This window comes from Eptatretus burgeri, chromosome 5, assembly GCF_056783735.1.
Source record: "Eptatretus burgeri isolate ZD-2024b chromosome 5, Ebu_testis_v1, whole genome shotgun sequence".
NCBI classification, from domain to species: domain Eukaryota; kingdom Metazoa; phylum Chordata; class Myxini; order Myxiniformes; family Myxinidae; genus Eptatretus; species Eptatretus burgeri.
In genome coordinates, this window is record NC_140965.1 from 81,564,128 (window position 1) to 81,583,230 (window position 19,103).

General features: G+C 44.0%; 1 protein-coding gene across 1 annotated transcript in view; it reads left to right on the plus strand.

Annotated features, from left to right (window-relative positions):
• The window catches only part of LOC147026823 (uncharacterized), a 273,043-nt gene that overhangs the window by 64,611 nt on the left and 189,329 nt on the right, over positions 1-19,103 (plus strand). The window contains 1 exon segment of the mRNA XM_085882634.1: positions 5,983-6,249. Coding sequence (XP_085738760.1) covers positions 5,983-6,249 — 267 coding nt within the window.

Here is a 19,103-nt window from a genome sequence, read left to right on the forward strand (position 1 = left end):
CTCCCTTTATCCTAGCACTTAGCTTGGTCCAGAGATGGTCTTTGTGGAACTTGGAATCAAAGTGCTTCATCCTGCACATGTAGACGGCCGCAAAATAGTGCTAAGTCGCTCTCTCACATTGGGACAAACGTACATGAGGCAATTCGTGAGCGGTATTCAACACCAAGGCTCAGAGACCACGTGCAGCTTAGAATGGCGCTGTCCCCTTCGGTGCATACATGAGGCTTTGAGGCCCTTCTCATTTGACCAGCCAAAAGTCAATCGCCAGCACCCCCGGAAACACCCAGCACCCCCTCCACCAATTGCAAGCACCCCCAAGAAACAGGGACGCCAAGAATCAGGTACGAGCAGAACCAGCAGGAATGGTCCAACTGTCACCCGCCGTCGGGAGCAACAACTGACTGTTGCAACTTGTCCAAAGATAAACTTCTTCATTGTTATGAGACCAAGATCCCTGTTCTACCCCAACACACAGGTTGGGGTGTGGAAGGTACATCCTGTTGGTTGTGATCCAATCCCACGGAAGATCTTGAACACACAGCAGGATCCACTTTGGCAGTCTGTGCAGAAAATGGAGAATTCCAACTTCTTTTCATAATTTAATCTCATTCGAATCTTTGACATTTTAATTCATGTTCACTAACACCTATGGGCTCTCAAAACTCAGGATTTAATCCGAAGTAACTTTGAAGAAAAACACCTTCAAGGGGGAAGAGGGGGGAGATTGGCAGTTGTTTTTTATTTACAAAATTAAAGTTCAAAAACAAAACATCATCTTCATTCAACATTTTTTTGGGGGGAATCCACCTTTCGTATTAATGTCTGGTGTTGGCTTCATGGTGTGGGTTGCTGGTTTGGGATCTTTGGGTCCTGAGTTCGAGCCCCGTTGGCTGCTGAGTGAACTCCAGGTGGGGTTGACCCAGCCTGTCATCCTTCTGAGATCGGCAAAATGAGTACCAGTGTACTGGAAGAGGGGCACAGCATCAGCGGCACAGCCGTGATTCCACGAAATGATCGCTGCCCGGCAGCCAAACTGCCATTTGCAAGAGCAGAAAAGATCCTTTAGTGTTCAATTCACCTGAAAGCACAAATATTGCTCAAAATTCATTTCATACCACCAACATTGGGGCAACTTAGCTAAATATAGCATAACAATTGTGCATTTTGTGAGGAAAGCACCAAATTTGTCACACCAGTAGCCTAACATATTATGAACAGATTTAGATATTGGGCCATCTCAAATTCAGCCGCTGATGGCTGTGGCAGCCATTTTCCACGACCATCAAAAATTTTGAGATGGCCCAACATCCTGACCTGTTCATAATGTTGTTACGGCTGTGGAAATTCGCAAACCACCATTCAGGGCCCATAGGTGAGATAACTCTAAGTACATGTGTAGTTCACCCCAAACCCGTTGTTTAGAGGGAATTTATGCGATTAATTCGGGCTGCGACGCTTTGAGATAGTCGTTTTTCTGTTCTATCTTTATTTTGAACCAACCACGTCTCAATCGCCATCCCACAACAACCACCTTAACCACCACGCCAGCCATCGTCACCAACTACAACCACGCTCCAACCCTCAGACAACAACAACAACGCCAACAGCCATGACCTTTACCTTCACAACTCAATCCCGCAAACATCGCATCACCGTCATTCCCAAACGGCACCATAACCATCAAACCACCACCGATAAACCCTCCACCACCCTCACCTCTCTCCTTCTACGGCCATTCCCGCACCACCTGTGAACACTGAGCGCCGGGCTGTTTTGGGCTCGTTCAGCGGTACGCACCGAGCCGTGAGCCCAAATAGTGGCCTTTCCGAGGGAGAATTCGGATCAAGAACGCTACACGCCCACTTCTGATCCGTCCAATTAGCAAGCGCGGAGCGGCTTGGCCCCGCCTCCAGGCGTGTCTGTGTGAAATCGATATATGCAAATTATAGGATCAGGGAGGTTCACGCCCACTTTTCCTCCGTCCAATTGGCGAGCGTGGCTCCGCCCCGAGGTCATTCTGATCCGGATATTTGCATATTGTTTTCTCCTGCCGGCCTATAAAACGGCGAGCGCAAGGCGAATCGTCGCAGAGTGTGGCAGTAGCAGTGTGTGTCGGCAGGGCAGGGTGAGTCGAGTCATCGGTGTGGCATTGATGGAGTCGGGTGGCGAAGTCATCGGTGTGGCATCGAGTTGGGTTCTGCAGTCGGCTGAGGAGAGTTGCGGGAAGAGGCAAAGGAGCTCGGGTCCGAGGCGAGAAGGACGGCGTTTGGCGACGAGGTCGCGGTGTGAGATCGCTCGTCGCGGGATCCAAGCCAGCCAGCCATTCTCCTCCCCCAGGGCATCAACAATTCCCCCTTTCCCCGACGCTGAGACAGTGCAAAAAGGGGGCCCCGTTCCCACCCCACTCCAAACGTCGTGCCAACGAAACCCGCCAAGGAGCACGGAGTCGGGGCACAGCCACGCGGCCACATCTGCGGCTCGACCGCCAACGCGTCACGAGGACGCGGGTAGGACCCACCCGGTCTCGCGGACCTGGCCGCTCCTTCAGGTCACGCGCGCATATTGGCTTACAGGCCCGTCTGCCCCCTTGTCTATGAGGGTGGCTTCTTTCCTTTGCTTTTGAGTAAATGTGTGTTGGCGCCGTCTGTAAAGTAGAACTGTACAAGTGTTGCCGTGTGTACGCGTATTCGGTAGTAACTCTGCGTCATTGTTTCTTTTGTTTTAACTGCAATATGTGCATTTTGACTGTTTGGCTGTATATGTGTGCTTTCCGTGTGTCGCGTCAAATGTGCATTGTGTGAACTGTTTTCCCGTTTCGCTTCGTCTTTTCTTTATTGACCCTCCATCCTGCTTCACGTAAAGGGTTCGTAGTGGGCTTAATATGCCCGATAATTAATCGGAACCATCGAGGCCGACGATAACACCGCTCGGTTATCACTATAGCACGTAACGGGCAGCCCAAGCGGCCCGTGTCCGGAGTCGACCTGCGGCGAGGTGCGATCGCCCGGTCGACTGCTCACGCAGGTACTTAGGTAGATCGAATTTGGCGAGCGACCCTATCCTGCGCGGCTGGGCAATTGGCACGATCGTGGTGAGGTTAAACCCCCACCCGTGACTAGCTCCCGGCGTTGGTCTGAGAGGGTCATGACTGAATTGTCCGTCCGGTGGGCGACGTGACGCGGTTCGAGTCACAAGGCTGTCCACACGCCGGCAGGCGCGAATTCGCAACAATATGTTAGGCAACTCGTGTGCCAAATTTGGTGCTTTCCTCACAAAATGCAAAATTGTTATGTTAAGTTGCCCCACCACAAGGATTCTCAGGCCTTTCAGCTGCCGGTAACAAAAGCATGCCTGAGCGCCCCAATCTGAAGGGAATTCCTCACTGCTTGTGGAACACCTGGACAGTGGAGGTGATCTCACAATATTTTATCATTCAAGACATGTGATTTAATATATGTATGTAAAATATTCCAAAGAGAGAAAATAAAAAATAAATAAACTATCTGGATATCATGTAACCCAGGAAGATATGATTGTTTGTGGATTGTTTGATATCTCTTTCAATAACCCGAATTGACAAGGAACGGTTTGTAACCAGGCACGACCAGGTAGAACAGGTTAGTCGGGGTAATTCATATGATTATTGTGCAGATCTTGGATAACTACTTGTGGGTCACGTGACAAGTTATCAGGATGATACCCACACCCAGGAAGGTGTGTATTGATGGGACCCTTGGGAGATGCATGTCAGCAGACCCTGGCAGGTATCGTGAGAAAAGGTAGGACCTTAACACATTATAATGAAGAGAGTCGTTGATAAAGGCCCGGTCACACCTTGACGTTTTAGCCAACATATGCCGATTTTTGAATTTTTTTTCTAAAACGCTGGCACACGTTGAATACGTTATGGGTAAGTTTTGATAACATTGAGAGCACGCTGAAAAACACTGCCATACGTCGTTGTACGTTGGCTTTAAACGTTGTACTTTTTGGTTGTCCTCAAATTTTTTCATGCTTGAAATTTCACGACACTCACACGTTCCGCTACGCTGGCCACAAGTTGTATGCACGGTCTGCGATCGTTGACAGACGTCAACACATGCTACTTGTAAGTTAATCATAAGTTGAGACACGCCGAGGTAATGTTTAGCGTACCCGAAACTTATTTCTAACCTATGATTAACGTGTTGTTGGCACGTTACGCGATCGTTGCCACACATCGATAGACGTTACTTTTAAGTTACTCATAGGCTGAAAGACATCGGTATAATGGATCGTCCTTGCGTCAGCGTCCACGGCCACGGCCAGGACACTTATTTGCAGCATTCTTCAAACTTTTCTTCGGCATGACGAGGATGTTCACACTTCGATGTCTAGCTTGGCTATGATTCCAATTGTCCATCGGCAGCGTCTATTTAAAATAGTCGAGTTTGAGTGTTTTAACACGTTCAGAAGAAACGCTTCAAATTTCCAAACCCCAGCGTCAAAAAACAAAGGCGAGTGACAGCAATTTAAATCGTTCATTGTAAACAATGAAAATAGTTGAGTGGTACCGTTTAAAAGTCGTTGAGTGTAAAAAAAAAATCAAATTGTTGAGCGCAAGCATCTACTTTCAATAGTGGAGATGCAGCCATTTAAATCGTTGAGTTTATCATTTAAATCGTTAAATCGTTAAATGCAAGGACGATCCATCATAACCCACACCCTCCCCCTCACACTCACCTACTACTGCCAACATGAACAAACTAATACTGATACTGATACTGTTACTGCTGACATGGACATTGACTCAAAAAGGACTCGAAAACACTGTTGGGTTCCCCTTTTATGAGCAGCATTTTTATATACCAATTCCCAAAACTGCTGGGAACACGTCTTTATATGGCAGTTGTAAGCTAGAAACACATTCATTTATTTTTTTTTGTCGACCGGAAGACGTCATTGGAATACGTCTACATACGTCGATGTGTGTTGGGACTACGTAAAGAATTGGTTCAAAGCACGTCAAACATAAGTTAGAAATAAGTTTCGCGTAAAAAAGACATTACCGCGACGTGTTTTGACTTATGAGTAGCTTATAAGTAGCGTTTGTGGACGTGTGTAAGCGTCCACATATCGTGTGTACAACTTATCCCCATCGCATGCGGAACATGTGTCATACGCCGAGTACGTCGTAAAATTTTGAACATGTTTAAAATTTCTTGACGTACTCTACTTACTACGACGTATGATAGCGTACTTTAGCGTTCTACTCACGTATACCAAACTTACTCATACCGTATTTGACGTGCCCCAACGGTTTAGACACATTTTTCTTAGGTCGGCATACGCTGGCAAGATCGCCAAGGTGTGACCGCGATTTTGACCCTTCCATTTCTACGGCAGTTATGATTCGAATCATTGTGCGTCAGCCTTTTAATAGGCTACGTCACGACACCGTCAGCGATGCGTGCAACGCGCTATGCCTGAGTTAGACTATCGTTGGGCATCGGTTGTGTAGGCTGACAACAGGTTCAGCATTCGTTGGTGTAAGTTATCTCTAACACAACGAAACGTTCTGTGTCCGTTACCAATGCGTTATACATAAGACCAAGTCGCTATGAATACGTCCGAATCTTTAAAAAAAACATCAAAAGTTCAACGTAAGCCAGCATTTTACATAAATTTTAATACGTTGCCATCGCTGGCTAAAACGTCAAGGTGTGACCGGGCCTTAAAGGAAGGCAAAGTAGAGAGGTAATGATGGAAAGATCCCGATTCCCCCAGAATCCTGTAATTTGAATCAGAACCATCATTTAACAAACTCGAACCCTGTTTTCCCACGGGGTATCAACCAAGCTTGGTCGGTTTGAGAACCTCACATTAAGTAAATAAATGTTGAAGGATAATTGAACCATTCGTGTTCTCACCAGAAGTAGTTTTCACAGAGATTAGTTTTGTGTTGTTGATAAACATTTTACCGTTTTCTCTCTCCCTGCACAGATCTCCCAACTTCCTGGTTCTCACCAGAGTTCCCGGTGGATGGTGACCCCGTTTACTTCCATTGTTCCGTTCAGAGCCCTTTTACTCTCTTTCTCTCTGCACGATGTTCGGGAATTGTAACAGAAAAGGTTGAAAGATCCGGAGCACAAACAACTGTGAGCCTTGGATTCATAGCTTCTCCCTCGCACAACGGAGCATCATGTTCCTGTGACATGGAATATGGCGGGAAAATCACCAAATCAGGAACAAGAACCCTGGATGTACAATGTGAGTAACACAAACAAGTTCATTGTGTGTTAAGAGCCCGTACCTCGTGTTTATTACCTTGTCATGGACACAAAGATCGTTTAGATGGAATGATTTGTGGACGTTGTTTGTTTGAGATGAACCTGTTCGAGGATTCTTACCTTGGAAATAGAAAAAGAATAAGAGGAACCGTTTCTCTGCTTTGAGAGGTAAGATTCCGGGATCAGTTCGAATCTCGGCCGAACTACAAACTGCCATCCTGGTGTTACGAAGGGACGGTGATTAATCAATGTGTGTGCCGTCCCTCGGATCGACGTTAAGCCGGGTGTCCTGCTCTGGCTTACTTCGTCAAACGTCAAGCTTGGCCAGTCGGTTCGTGAAAGGCTTCAGCCGAACTTTCTTTAAGCAGCCGCACGAGGTGGGAATAAATTATATCTGTGAATGAATAACAACAGGGAATGAAATGAATGTTTCACACTCACCTTGAGAGGGACTTTAAAAAACAATAAACGAGCTCGAACTGACTTGTATTAACTTGACCACAACCTTCATCACCCATGACGTATCAAGGTTTGTTCATGGCATTAGGGAAATCTGGGTCTGAGGGGATCTATGGAGGGAGTTTACAGGGGGGGGGTACCTAACCCCCCCCCCCCAAAAAAGAGATATTTGCTTTCTTCTCAGAAATGACACACACAATTCCAATGAAACTTGACCACCACCTTAATCACCCTTGATGTATTAAAGTTGTTCACAACAAACTTAATACATCACGTCACTGGGGACAGATACTTTTCCTTCCTTTTCCCATCACTGTGGACGGATACTCTTCATCGTATTTAATTCTGCGGAAGATGAATGTGATCTCCTGTGATAAACATTTCATTGTGCACAAAAATAATGTATTGGGTGTGATAATAGTTTTAACATTGTAACATCTGCGGGTTCTTGGTGGAACATGTAAACGCCAAGCTCTACCCCAGTACAGGCTCACCGAACAGTCTTGGACGAGGCCGAATTTAAAATGGTGAACACTTCTGATCACGTGACACCGGTTTGTGCCTGAAGACAATGGTTACAGACAATGGTGGGTTTTTCATGCGAACAGAAACACATCTATATGGCAGTTCCACTGTTATTTACTTCATTTACAATTCCTTCATCTTCTGTTCCCTTTATAAGGGTTGAGGTCCGATGGCACCAAGCTTCTGCCCTGCCTTGACCCCGAAACTCCTCCACTTCCCTCTGTCCTCAGCCAAACTCCCTCCACTCTCCAACCACCCCTACCTCACTGATATCCCTCCTCACACAATCCTCCGATCTCAAAAACGGTCTGCCTCGTTTTCTCTGCCTTGCTCCCTCAACCCAACTGCTGTTTTTGCCACTTTCTTCCCCCATTTGCATCAAATGTTCACCCCATCTCAGCTGGCATTTCACCAACCTCCCCATCAAGCTCATCTGCACACCAATCTCCTCCCTCAGTTCATCCATCCTCCTTCTATCCAGCCTCTTAACTCCTGCAATCCTCCTGACCCAGTTGTTCTTGCAAACTGACAGCCTCTGTTATTACCTCCACCACCCAAGGTGAAGGAGGTTATGTTTTCAAACCTTTCCCTCTGTTTGTTACCTTCGCAAACTTCGTTTGACGAAGGTATTGTATTGACCCGTGTATTTATTTCTTGGTAAATATGTGTCTCCGGACAACATTGCGCAAAAACTGCTGGACCGATTTGCATGAAATTTTCAGAGGTGATGTGCAGTTACTCAAGGATGCCAGGCGAAGCTTTTGGGAGCGATCGGATTAAAGGTCAAGGTCACGGTCACGAAAAGGTCAGAATCGTTTTTTCGTCATAACGCGGTCAATTTTTATCCGAACGAGATAAAACCAACACCAAAATGTTCATTACTCAATTCTACATTCTAGGCTATGCCACATGAAAGTGTGGCATAATTACCCTAGGTAGCGGTTGGGGGTCAAAGGTCAAGGGGGTCACTAAAAATGGTATTAACAATGTTTTGGATCACTTTATCCAAAAACTTTCCAGCGGATTAGCTTGAAATTGTGTGGGAAGGTTTGTTGTCATGAAAAGACAAATTGAGTAGATTTTTGGAGCGATCGGATAAAAGGTCAAGGTCAAGGTCACAAAAAGGTCAAACATTTTTATTTTCGCGATAACACAGTCAATTTTATTCCAATTTGCATCAAATTAATGCCAAAATGATTAGTATTCAATGCCCTATCCTCAAATATAACATATTATATGGTTTTGTTGTAACCCGAGTTAGCGGTTGGAGGTCAAAGGTCAAGGGGGTCACCACAAAGCATTTTTCATTGGGCAGCGTCGTGGACAACATTACGCAAAAACCACTTAGCAGATTGTCATGAAATTTTGTGGACTTGTTTGACATCATGAGAGGAGAAATCGATTAGATTTTGGGAGCGATCGGATCAAAGGTCAAGGTCAAGGTCACAAAAAGGTCAAAATCGTTTTTTTGCGATTAAAGTGTCAATTTTGTTCCGATTTACATCAAATGAAGTCCAAAATGTTCAGTATTCAAATCTCGATCCCCTCACATATTGTATGGTATAGTGTTTGCAACCCTAGTTACTCTGTGGAAGTCAAAGGTCAAGGGGGTCACCATAATGGAGTTTTTGATTGGGAAGCGTCGTGGACAACATTACACAAAAACCACTTCGCAGATTGTCATGAAATTTTGTGGATGTGTTTGGCATCACGAGAGAACAAATCGCTTAGATTTTGGGAGCTTTCGGATCAAAGGTTAAAGTCAAGGTCACAAAAAGGTCAAAATCGTTTTTTCGCGATTAAATTGTCAATTTTGTTTTGATTTACAGCAAATTAACTCCAAAATGTTCAAAATTAAATTCCCCATCCTCTAATATGACACATGGTATAGTACTTTTGTCACCCAAGGCAGCGGTTTGGGGTCAAAGGTCAAGGGGGTCACACAAATTCACATTTATATCGGAAAGCGTTGTGGACAACTTAACGCAAAAAAAAAAAAAACGCAGAGAGGCTTTAATTGTTTTGGATTTGTTTGGCATCATGAAAGGACAAATCCATTAGATTTTGGGAGCGATCGGATCAAAGGTCAAGGTCACAAAAAGGTCACAATCGTTTTTTTCATGATGAAAACGGTTAATATGTTTCCGATTTGCATCAAATTAACTCCAAATTGTTCAGTGTTCAATTCCCCATCTTCTGAAATGACACAAGGTATAGTTCTATTGTCACCCTCGGTAGCGGTTGTGGGTCAAAGGTCATGGGGGTCACAAAATGCATATTTGTATTGAGATGCGTTGAGGACAACTTAATACAAAGGTAACTAGAACGGGCACTCGGTAGAGCACATACCTTCGCCGCCGCAACTTTTTTTGCAGGCACATTTGAAAAATGTCACTTTAAAACGTCCATGACGTCACAACCGTCAGTCCGATTGATGTCAAATTTGGTGTGTGACCTCCTTCAGGGCAGTCCGATATGATGGAATGATAAAGACTGAAAAATTAAAAAGTTGAAAAATGACGTCATCTTTTGACGTCATTTTGACGCCCTTCCGGTGACGTCACGTCAAATCGGGGACAACCATTCTGATAGCTCTTACTTCACTGAACGTTTTAACGTTGGTTTCATGTCAATAGCTCTATTAGATCTGAAGTTATGCCAACAAGTATATTTTGACCTTGTGTGTGTGACCTTGACCTTGACTACAGTGTTAATTGGCAAAACCTGTATCTATATACACATATTTTGGTACTGATCCCAATGCCTGGATTTGGGAGACTTTCCTTTATAAATTACATCGATATTTGAATGTAAAAGATCAGGACATTTTCACCACAATTGAAAAACGTCATGTTCAAACGTCAATGACGTCATAACGGTCAGTCTGATCGACGTCAAATTTGGTGTGTGCCGTCCTTAAGGTAAGTTCTACAAAACGGTATGATCAAAACTGATGTGGTCGAAAATTGAAAATTTACGTCGTCTTGTGACGTCATTTTGACGCACTTCCGATGACATCACGTCAAATCCGACACGAGGCACCCGAAAGGTCTTTCGTCATGCAACAATATGGCGGTGGTTGCATGTCAATAGCTCTATTATGAAGGAAGTTATGCTCAAAAGTGTGTTTTTGACCTTTTCATGACCTTGACCTTTGACCCGATCGCTCCCAAAATCTAATCAAATCGTCCGTGGATAATCGCGAATCAACCCACCAAATTTCATGCAATTCGGTTTAATACTCTCTGAGTTATGCGAATAACAAACAAACACACATATTCACAAATAAATAAATACACAGCGACCAAAACATAACCTTTCACAGAATGCGAAGGTAAAAAGTAGCGGAGGCGAAGGTATGCGCTCTACCGAGTACCCATTCTACTTTATTACTTGCAAAATCGAAGATTTTTCAAGTATATTGGTTAGTCGATTTTGTTATTATGTTGGGTAGTCAATCTAGTCTACCCTTATTATCAGTATTTCCGTCGATATGTTTGTCTGTCTGTCTGTAGGTGTGTCTGTTCGATTCAGTGCTCCGTTAATACAATGGCGATTTCGATGAAACTTGGTTGGTAGGTTCATACCATGACCTAGTTGTATGCAAATGAGAACCCTTGCTATGGACCCATCCGTTGACGAGCAACGGACCTTTGAAATTTTCAAAAAAAATCTCAAAAATTTGTTTTTTCGAAAATCAAAAACCGGGCCACAAGCGACTGTGGGCAGTACATTCAGCCATATTGTCAAAAATTTCCAGCCGGATCCTATGAAAACTGTCGGAGAAGATAGAGTTTGAATGAACCCTGGTCGAAAACAATAAAAAAACGAAGTTCGTTATATCTCAGAGACTATGTGTCAGATATACATGAAACTGGTATGGTAGGTTCATGGTATGTCCTAGTTATGTGTGAGAAAGAACCGTTGCTATGGACCCCTCTGTTGCCCAGCAACGACCGAAAAACCTCTAAATGTGGGGGTATTTTAACGAAAAAACAATCTGCAGCATTAACCCTTGAAGCTGGAATCATGAATTTTCTTGTGCTTAATCCTCAGGTCATTCCCCATCGAACGGGCCCATCGCGTCAGGTTCTATTGGGTAGGCGACTTCCCATGTCCGCCTCCCGGCTTGTTTGTCTGTTTGTTGCCTACAGGTCACAATTTTAAACCGATCTTCACGAAACTTCACCACATGGTAGAGTGTCATCGGGAAGAAGCCAATTATTTTTGAGGTCAGCACAGACCAAAAGGTGAACCTAGGCCAAAGGTCAACAACGTAGGTGAGATTTCTAAAATCCACAATTTTCATCCGATTGACTTGAAATTTGAAGAGGATATTTATTTCATGTCACTGAATTCAACAAGCCATTTATTTCTGAGGTCAACATGGACGAAAAGGTCAACAACTTAGGTGGTATTTCAAAAATTCTCAATTTCATCCGATTAACATGAAATTTGAAGAGGATATATATTTCCCTTCACGGAATTCAACCAACCAATTGTTTTTATGGTCAGCATTGACCAAAAGGTCAACATAGGCCAAAGGTCAACAACTAAGGTGCTATTTCTAAAATCCTTAATTTTCATACGATTGACTTGAAATTTGAAGAGGATTTACATTTCTGGTCACTGAATTCAACAAGCTAATTATTTTTCAGGTCAACATCGACCAAAAGGTCAACATAGGTTAAAGGTCAACAACCAGGGTGGTATTTCTAAAATCCTCAATTTTCATCCAATTGACTTGAAATTTGAAGAGGATATATATTTCAGTTCACTGAATTCAACCACCAATTATTTCTGTGGTCAACATCGGCCAAAAGGACAACATAAGCCAACTTTCTAAAATTGACAATTTTCATCTGATTGACTTGAAATTTGAAGAGGATTTGCATATTTGGTCATTGAATTCAACCACCAATTATTTTTGAGGTCAAATTTGTTTCATGGATTTTGCAAGTATCGTGCTCTGCATGACGTCTTCTTCTTGTTTGTCTGTTTGTTTGTTTATTTGTGTGCAGGATATCTCAAAAAGTTGTGGACGGATCCGGATTAAATTTTGTGGACAGATTCAGTGTGTGATACGGACGAACTGATTAGATTTTGGTGACTATCCGGATCCAGCTACTCGAATTTTTAAATGATGCTTCACCATTGAGAGATCGGGCGAAAAACTATATATAGCAGGATATCTTAAAAAGTTTTGGACGGATTCGGAGGAAACTGAGTGGACAGGTGCGATGTGTGGCACGGACGATTTGTTTCGATTTTGGTGAAGATCTGAATCTGGATCGGGATATGAGAATTATTTAATTTGTGAAGTGATTCTTCACCGTTGAGACCTCGGGCCAAAAATGATATGAAGCACGATTTTTCAAAAATGTATTTTGCCCGATATGTTCTTGTGGATCAGGCATTATGTAACAGAGGTATGCGCCGACTGAGTGCTCTTCTTGTTGTATCTCTGACAGTTCCACCGTTCCCAAACCGTAAAAGTAGGCCAACACCACACACGACACATTCCCTTTCAATTTCAATATTCTTCTGTCTGTCATTACTCTCTCCACCCTCCTCCATGCATTCACACCCATCTGAATCCACCTCCGCACCTCTGCCTCGGACTTACCATCCCTGGTCACTGTTCTTCCCAGATATTCAAACTTATTTCCCTGCCGAATCTCCTTCCCTTCTAACCTGGAATTCATTTGTTTTCTCTGCTTTGCAACCCACATCATCTCAGTATTCTCCAGAGTCATTTTCGCCCATGTTTCTCAAATGCTTCCTTCCACTCCCCCAGTGCTTTCCTGCATCTACCATCCAATCTCGACCACCACAGACAGATTGTCTGGATATAGCATCCTCCCCAAACTCCCCATCGAGTTCCCTTCCTGCTTACAAGCTCCATCACCATGACAAACATGAATAGGCTGAGACGACTTCCCTGCCTCAAGCCTATGTTCATGCAGAACTCCTTAGACATCCCATGACCAACCAAAGCTCTTTACTTCGTTCCCTTGCACATCCCTTCCACCAACGTGACTTCTGCTTCTGGCACTCCCATCCATCTCAGTGTTGCCATCACCATCTCTCTCAGGACAGTGTCGTAGGCCTTCTCCAGATCCACAAATCCCAATGCAATCTAATCTTGCACCTCCACCCTCTTTCCACCAACTGTCTTAGTGTGACCATCCCATCCATCATACCCTTACCCTTTATAAATCCTTGCTGCTCTCTGATTTCCATCTCCACACTGTTCCTTATCTTCCCACCCAAAATCCTCTCCAGCACTTTCATGTTGTGACTAAGGAGCGTAATACCCCTGGACTTCCTCAGATCTTGAACATGTCCTTTCCCCTTCCATATCAGCACAATTAACCCTGTCTTCCATTCCTCCGGAACTGAACCCTCTCTCACACATATGTTCAACAGCCTCCTGTTGAATATATACTGTTGAGCGCAAAGAATATAAAGACGATCCGATCAAAATGTTCAAACTGACTCCAACTTCTCCTGCTGTGATTATCTTTTCTGTGCACACATCATCAGTGCCTGGCGCTCTTCACTTCTTCATTGTCATCTGCACTTCTTCCCCTGTGATCCCCACAAACTCCACTTTCCCTTCTACATAACACAGTAGCTCCAGCTCGTTGTTCCTTCCTTCCTCGTTCAACAGCTCTTTGAAAAATCCTTTCCACCCCTTCGATACTGCCCCCTCTCTGTCATCATGATTGTACTAATATTAACTACAGTTTATACAAGTCATGTGACTCATTTATAATTTACGAGGAGATCCCACAGACTCTCAAGACCAGACCACATAAAGAACACACTCTCAATCACAAACTCTCCACCATGACCATGGAACTTTGAAAATGGAGGGATTTGCTCAGGGATTGTGGGACTGTAAAATTATAAAGTAGAATGGTGGGATGAGAGACAAAGGGAAGTGAATCACCGGATTGGTGAGTGGACCCCCAGCGTACATGCAATGATGTCCAATGACTCTCGGGGCACCAAGCTATGTCTACTTTGGTACCACCACATGTTTACAGATCACGTTCAGATCTGTAGGACAGTGGCCCTTACTGCAGTCTATCCTTGCTGTGACCCACAAACACCTTTCAGGCTCAACTCATCTCCTTTCGGTCTTGGTGTGTCTCATGATTTGAACCATGAGCTCTTCACACACTCCTCTTTCAAACTCAATGTCTCTCCTTACACTGAGTGCTCTTTCCAGGTTGAGAATTGTATACCTCAGTGGGTAGATGTTGAATGGCCACACCCCACAACCTGCAGCCCCAAGCACCAGAGCAAGAACTGGCCATATGTTGTTGTGGTTCACTCCATTGGGTTTTGGGAGTGGGTGTTTGTTATATAACTGGGTGGAGGGATGGAATTTTGGATTTGTGGGACTTTGTGAGCTCCAGCAAAGCTACTCCATTACAAGTCATCCACGTGTACCCATTAATTAAAATATGTACATGACATGGCAGTGTCAACCAGAACACAAACACACAAGGGGGCCTACCATTCCTTTCCATACACGTTTGAATCTGATCTACGGGTTTCTCCAGCCTGTCATATTTATTATCAAATGCAATAGGAATGTTACAGAATCTTATTATGTCTTTTCATCAGATTACCGACAACAACAATAATGTAACAGTGGAGTATTATAATGGTTTAATACACATAATAAGAAAATAACATAAATACAATGGTTTTATTATGTACAACATGAATGTAACAGCTCGTTATAATCATAGTATTTTGTTCTGTAACATCAACATGACATCCTGTTATAATGCGTTAATAGGATTAAAGATAAGTTATCATCATGGTTTTCCAGTATTAACTTTAATCAACTTTACAATCACAAAGGTCATTCCTCGTTTATCATAAAATGTATTATTTAAACATGTAATGTTCGTGGGAGGGAGAAGATTCACAAGAGCCAAGACCTTGACATCACGAGTCTCTGTCCCAAGCAGAGTGTAGTTTTTCTATGATGTACATTCTGTCTTGATGTCCACACATAACAATTGGTGTCCTGGTGTTGTCTCAGCGAGAAAGATGGATGAACAGGTGGGAGTTCAAAAGCCTTGATCATGGTCATTCTAAATCATATTCTGGGAGGTGAAAGATGTTCTCCTGGAAATTAAAATAATATAAATTTAATAAATAATCAAAACTTGTACTCATCCCTCCTCCATTTCTCTCACCTCTCACCTGCGATTAATATATTGTTGCAGATTCGCGCCCGCCGGCGTGCGAACGGCCACGTAACTCGAATCGCGGCACGTCGCCCACCGGACGGACAATCCCGTCGTGACCCTCTCGGACTAACGCCGGGAACTAGTCACGGGTGGGCCTTTCGGCCTCACCACGATCGTGCCAATCGGCCCCCCGCGTGGGATAGGGTTGCTCGCCAAATTCGACCTACCTCAGTACCCACACGGAGGGTCGACCGGGCGATCGCACCTCGCCGCAGGTCGACTTCGGACACGGGCCACTTTAAGCGACCCGTTCCGTACTATCGGGATAACCGAGCGGTGTTATCGTCGGCCTCGACAGTTCGATTAATTCTCGGGCGTATTTAGCCCACTACCAACCCTTTACGTGAAGTAAGATGGAGATCCAATGAAAGAAAAAGACGAAGCGAAACGGGAAAACAGTTCAACATAATTCACATTTATTTCGCGATGGCACACGGATAGCACACATATACAATTATACACCAAAAGCAAATGTAAAAGAAGAAGAAACACACAATAATGCACAAAAAGCAAATGTGAAAGCAAAACACAATGCAGATCTACCACCGACTACCGAGCACACGGCAACACTTATACAGTTTTACTTCACAGACGGCGCCGACAACACATATACTCAAAGCAAAAGAAAAAGGGACCACCCTCCACTATGAGGGGGCAGACGGGCCTGGGGCCGAGACCGCGTCGAGCATACCCGTCTGGTGATGAGCCGCAAAATGGCGGTGGCGCCCGACTCCGCGGGCCTCGCGGACAGTGTCTGGTATGGGGTGGGAACGGGCCCCCTTCTCGCACTATCTCAGCGGGGGGGAAACAGGAGGGGGTTGTTGATGCTCGGGGGGATGAGGATACCTCGCTGGCTCGGGTCTCGCGACGAGCGTCTCCACCGCGACCTCGGTCGCGTTATCGGCCTCTCCTCTCCGCTGCTCCCCGACTCTGACACGAGCGCTCTCTCGACTGCCTTCACCGCTGCCACCTCTCCAACTCTCCCACTCTCCACAGCTCCGTCCAACTGCTTTCTCCGACTCTTCTCTTGACTGACTCTTCCCAACTCAACTGCCCTTGACTGCCCTTGGCGAGCAAACGCGGCCCTTTATAGCCCCCGTGGCTTCGCTCCTTCACCTTCGACCGTTTACCTCTGACCCTTCACCTCCGGCTGGCTCCCCATTGGACAGAAGAAAAGTGGGCGTGAATGCTTTTTGATCCGCGAATCTGCATATAGCGATTATACTCCCACGCACCTGGAGGCGGGGCCAAATCGCCCCATGCTCGCTGATAGGACGGAACAGAAATGGGCGTGAATCGTTTTTGATCCGATTTCTTCGGAAAGGGTGGTGTTTTTGCACCTGCTGCTCGGTGCGCGCCCTGCACGAGTCCAGGATCGGCGCCCACAAGCGGCGCGGGAATAGCGGTGATGCGATGGTTGCGAGAGCGAGATGTGACGGCAAAGGTCGTGGCTGTTGTTCTGAAGCGGCGTTGCGGTTGGTGGTTGTTGTGTGATGGCTGTTGAGACGTGGTTGGTGGTGGTAGTAATGGTAGTAATGGCGGCTGATCCAAAATAAGATAGTAAAAGAAAAACGGCTATCTAGAAGGGTCCGCAGCCTGAATGAATGACATTTATTCCCTCTAAACAACGGGTTTGGGCCTAACTACACATATACTTACAGAGATATCTCACCTAAGGGACCTGAATGGTGGTTTGCGAATTTCGTCAACCACAACAATATTATTCACCTGAAATAAGACAAGCATTAAGCATTTAAAAAGAGAACGTGTGGTTACATTTATAAACGATAAAGAAAAATAAAATACAAAACAAACAAAAATAAAAACCAATGTGACCCCCAGGGTGACCAGTATCTTGCCAAAATGTGAACATGAGTGGCTTATTTATTCGATTAAAGTTACTCAAAAAAAAGGGTTTCGTGGACCTTGATGCTTGACCTTTTTGTGACCTTGACCTTTGACCTTGACCTTTATATTTTCGTACGGTTCATGGTATCTCTCCTGGACCGTTGAACATGAAATATCAAGAGATTTTGATGAGAACTGAGGAAATAAAATTTTCATGAAAAATCTGTTTTTTTCGTCATGACATCATCAAATGACGTCATAGCGTCAAACTTTTGACAGATCTGGAAAGCACTTATCAAGTGCTTTCATATGAGGTATTACTCGATATGGTATCTAAGATTTCAAAATTTGACCTTGGGGTCAAAAACTTTCGACCTCCAGCGCTAACAATGAAGGTCAAGGCCGATCGCCACCAAAAATTCATCAGCTGAGCGCCAGACCATGAACTATATTCCATTGAAGTTTGAAGACGATCCGATCAAAATTACTAAAAAAATAAGGGTTTCGTCGACTCCCCTGATTTGCGACAGTGACCTTGACCTTTGACCTTGACCTTGAAAATTTTGTGCACTGAAAGGGACCTCTATAGGCCTCTGATATGCGAAGTTACAAAAATTTCGAATGATAACTGTGCTCTGCAGAATTTTTTATATGTGATTACAGACAAAAAATAAATAAATAAATAAACATACAAGCTGACGAACATATCTTGCAAAAACTTCGTTTTGGCAAGATTAAAATGAAACAAGTTTGTACTTTACATATGTTGGGCCTCCCAGGCCCCCAGGGCTGTATTGGTGGAGGATTTTTTTATGACTGAACCAAAGGGTTAAGTGCAGAAAAAGGCGGTGTATAATCAGAAACACTGTTTGATAGGGTGATATATTCCTGTAATATGAATAAAATTGAAATGTTGGGGGTAAAATGTATTGAATATAGGAAGTGTTTTCTGAATCTAATCAGCGTGAGAAACAGGATGTTTAAATCACCATTATTATAACTGAAGAAGAAGATGAAGGAGGAAGAGCTTTTGTTTTGATGTAAATTAACCCCCTCGGAGCGTACCATTGTGTGTATATGTGTGTATATGTGTAGTATATGTGTGTATGTGTGTATATGTGTAGTATGTGTAGTGTGTATATGTGTAGTATGTGTGTATGTGTGTAGTGTATGTGTAGTATGTGTGTATGTGTGTAGTCTATGTGCATATGTGTGTATGTGTGTAGTGTATGTGTGTAGTGTATGTGTGTATGTGTATGTGTGTAGTATGTGTGTGTGTGTAGTCTATGTGTATATGTGTGTATGTGTGTAGTATATGTGTGTATGTGTGTAGTGTATGTGTGTAGTATATGTGTGTATGTGTATATGTGTATTATGTGTGTATGTGTTTATGTTATATGTGTAATATGTGTGTAGTCTATGTGTATATGTGTGTATGTGTGTAGTATATGTGTGTAGTCTATGTGTATATGTGTGTCGTATATGTGTATGTGTATGTGTATGTGTGTATATGTGTAGTGTGTAGTGTGTGTAGTATGTGTGCATATGTGTAGTATATGTATGTAGTATGTGTGTATGTGTATATATGTGTATATGTGTGTAGTATGTGTGTATTTGTGTCGTGTATGTGTGTATGTTATATGTGTATGTGTGTTTATGTTATATGTGTGTATGTGCAGCATGTTGTATGTGTGTATGTGCAGCATGTTGTATGTGTGTATGTGCA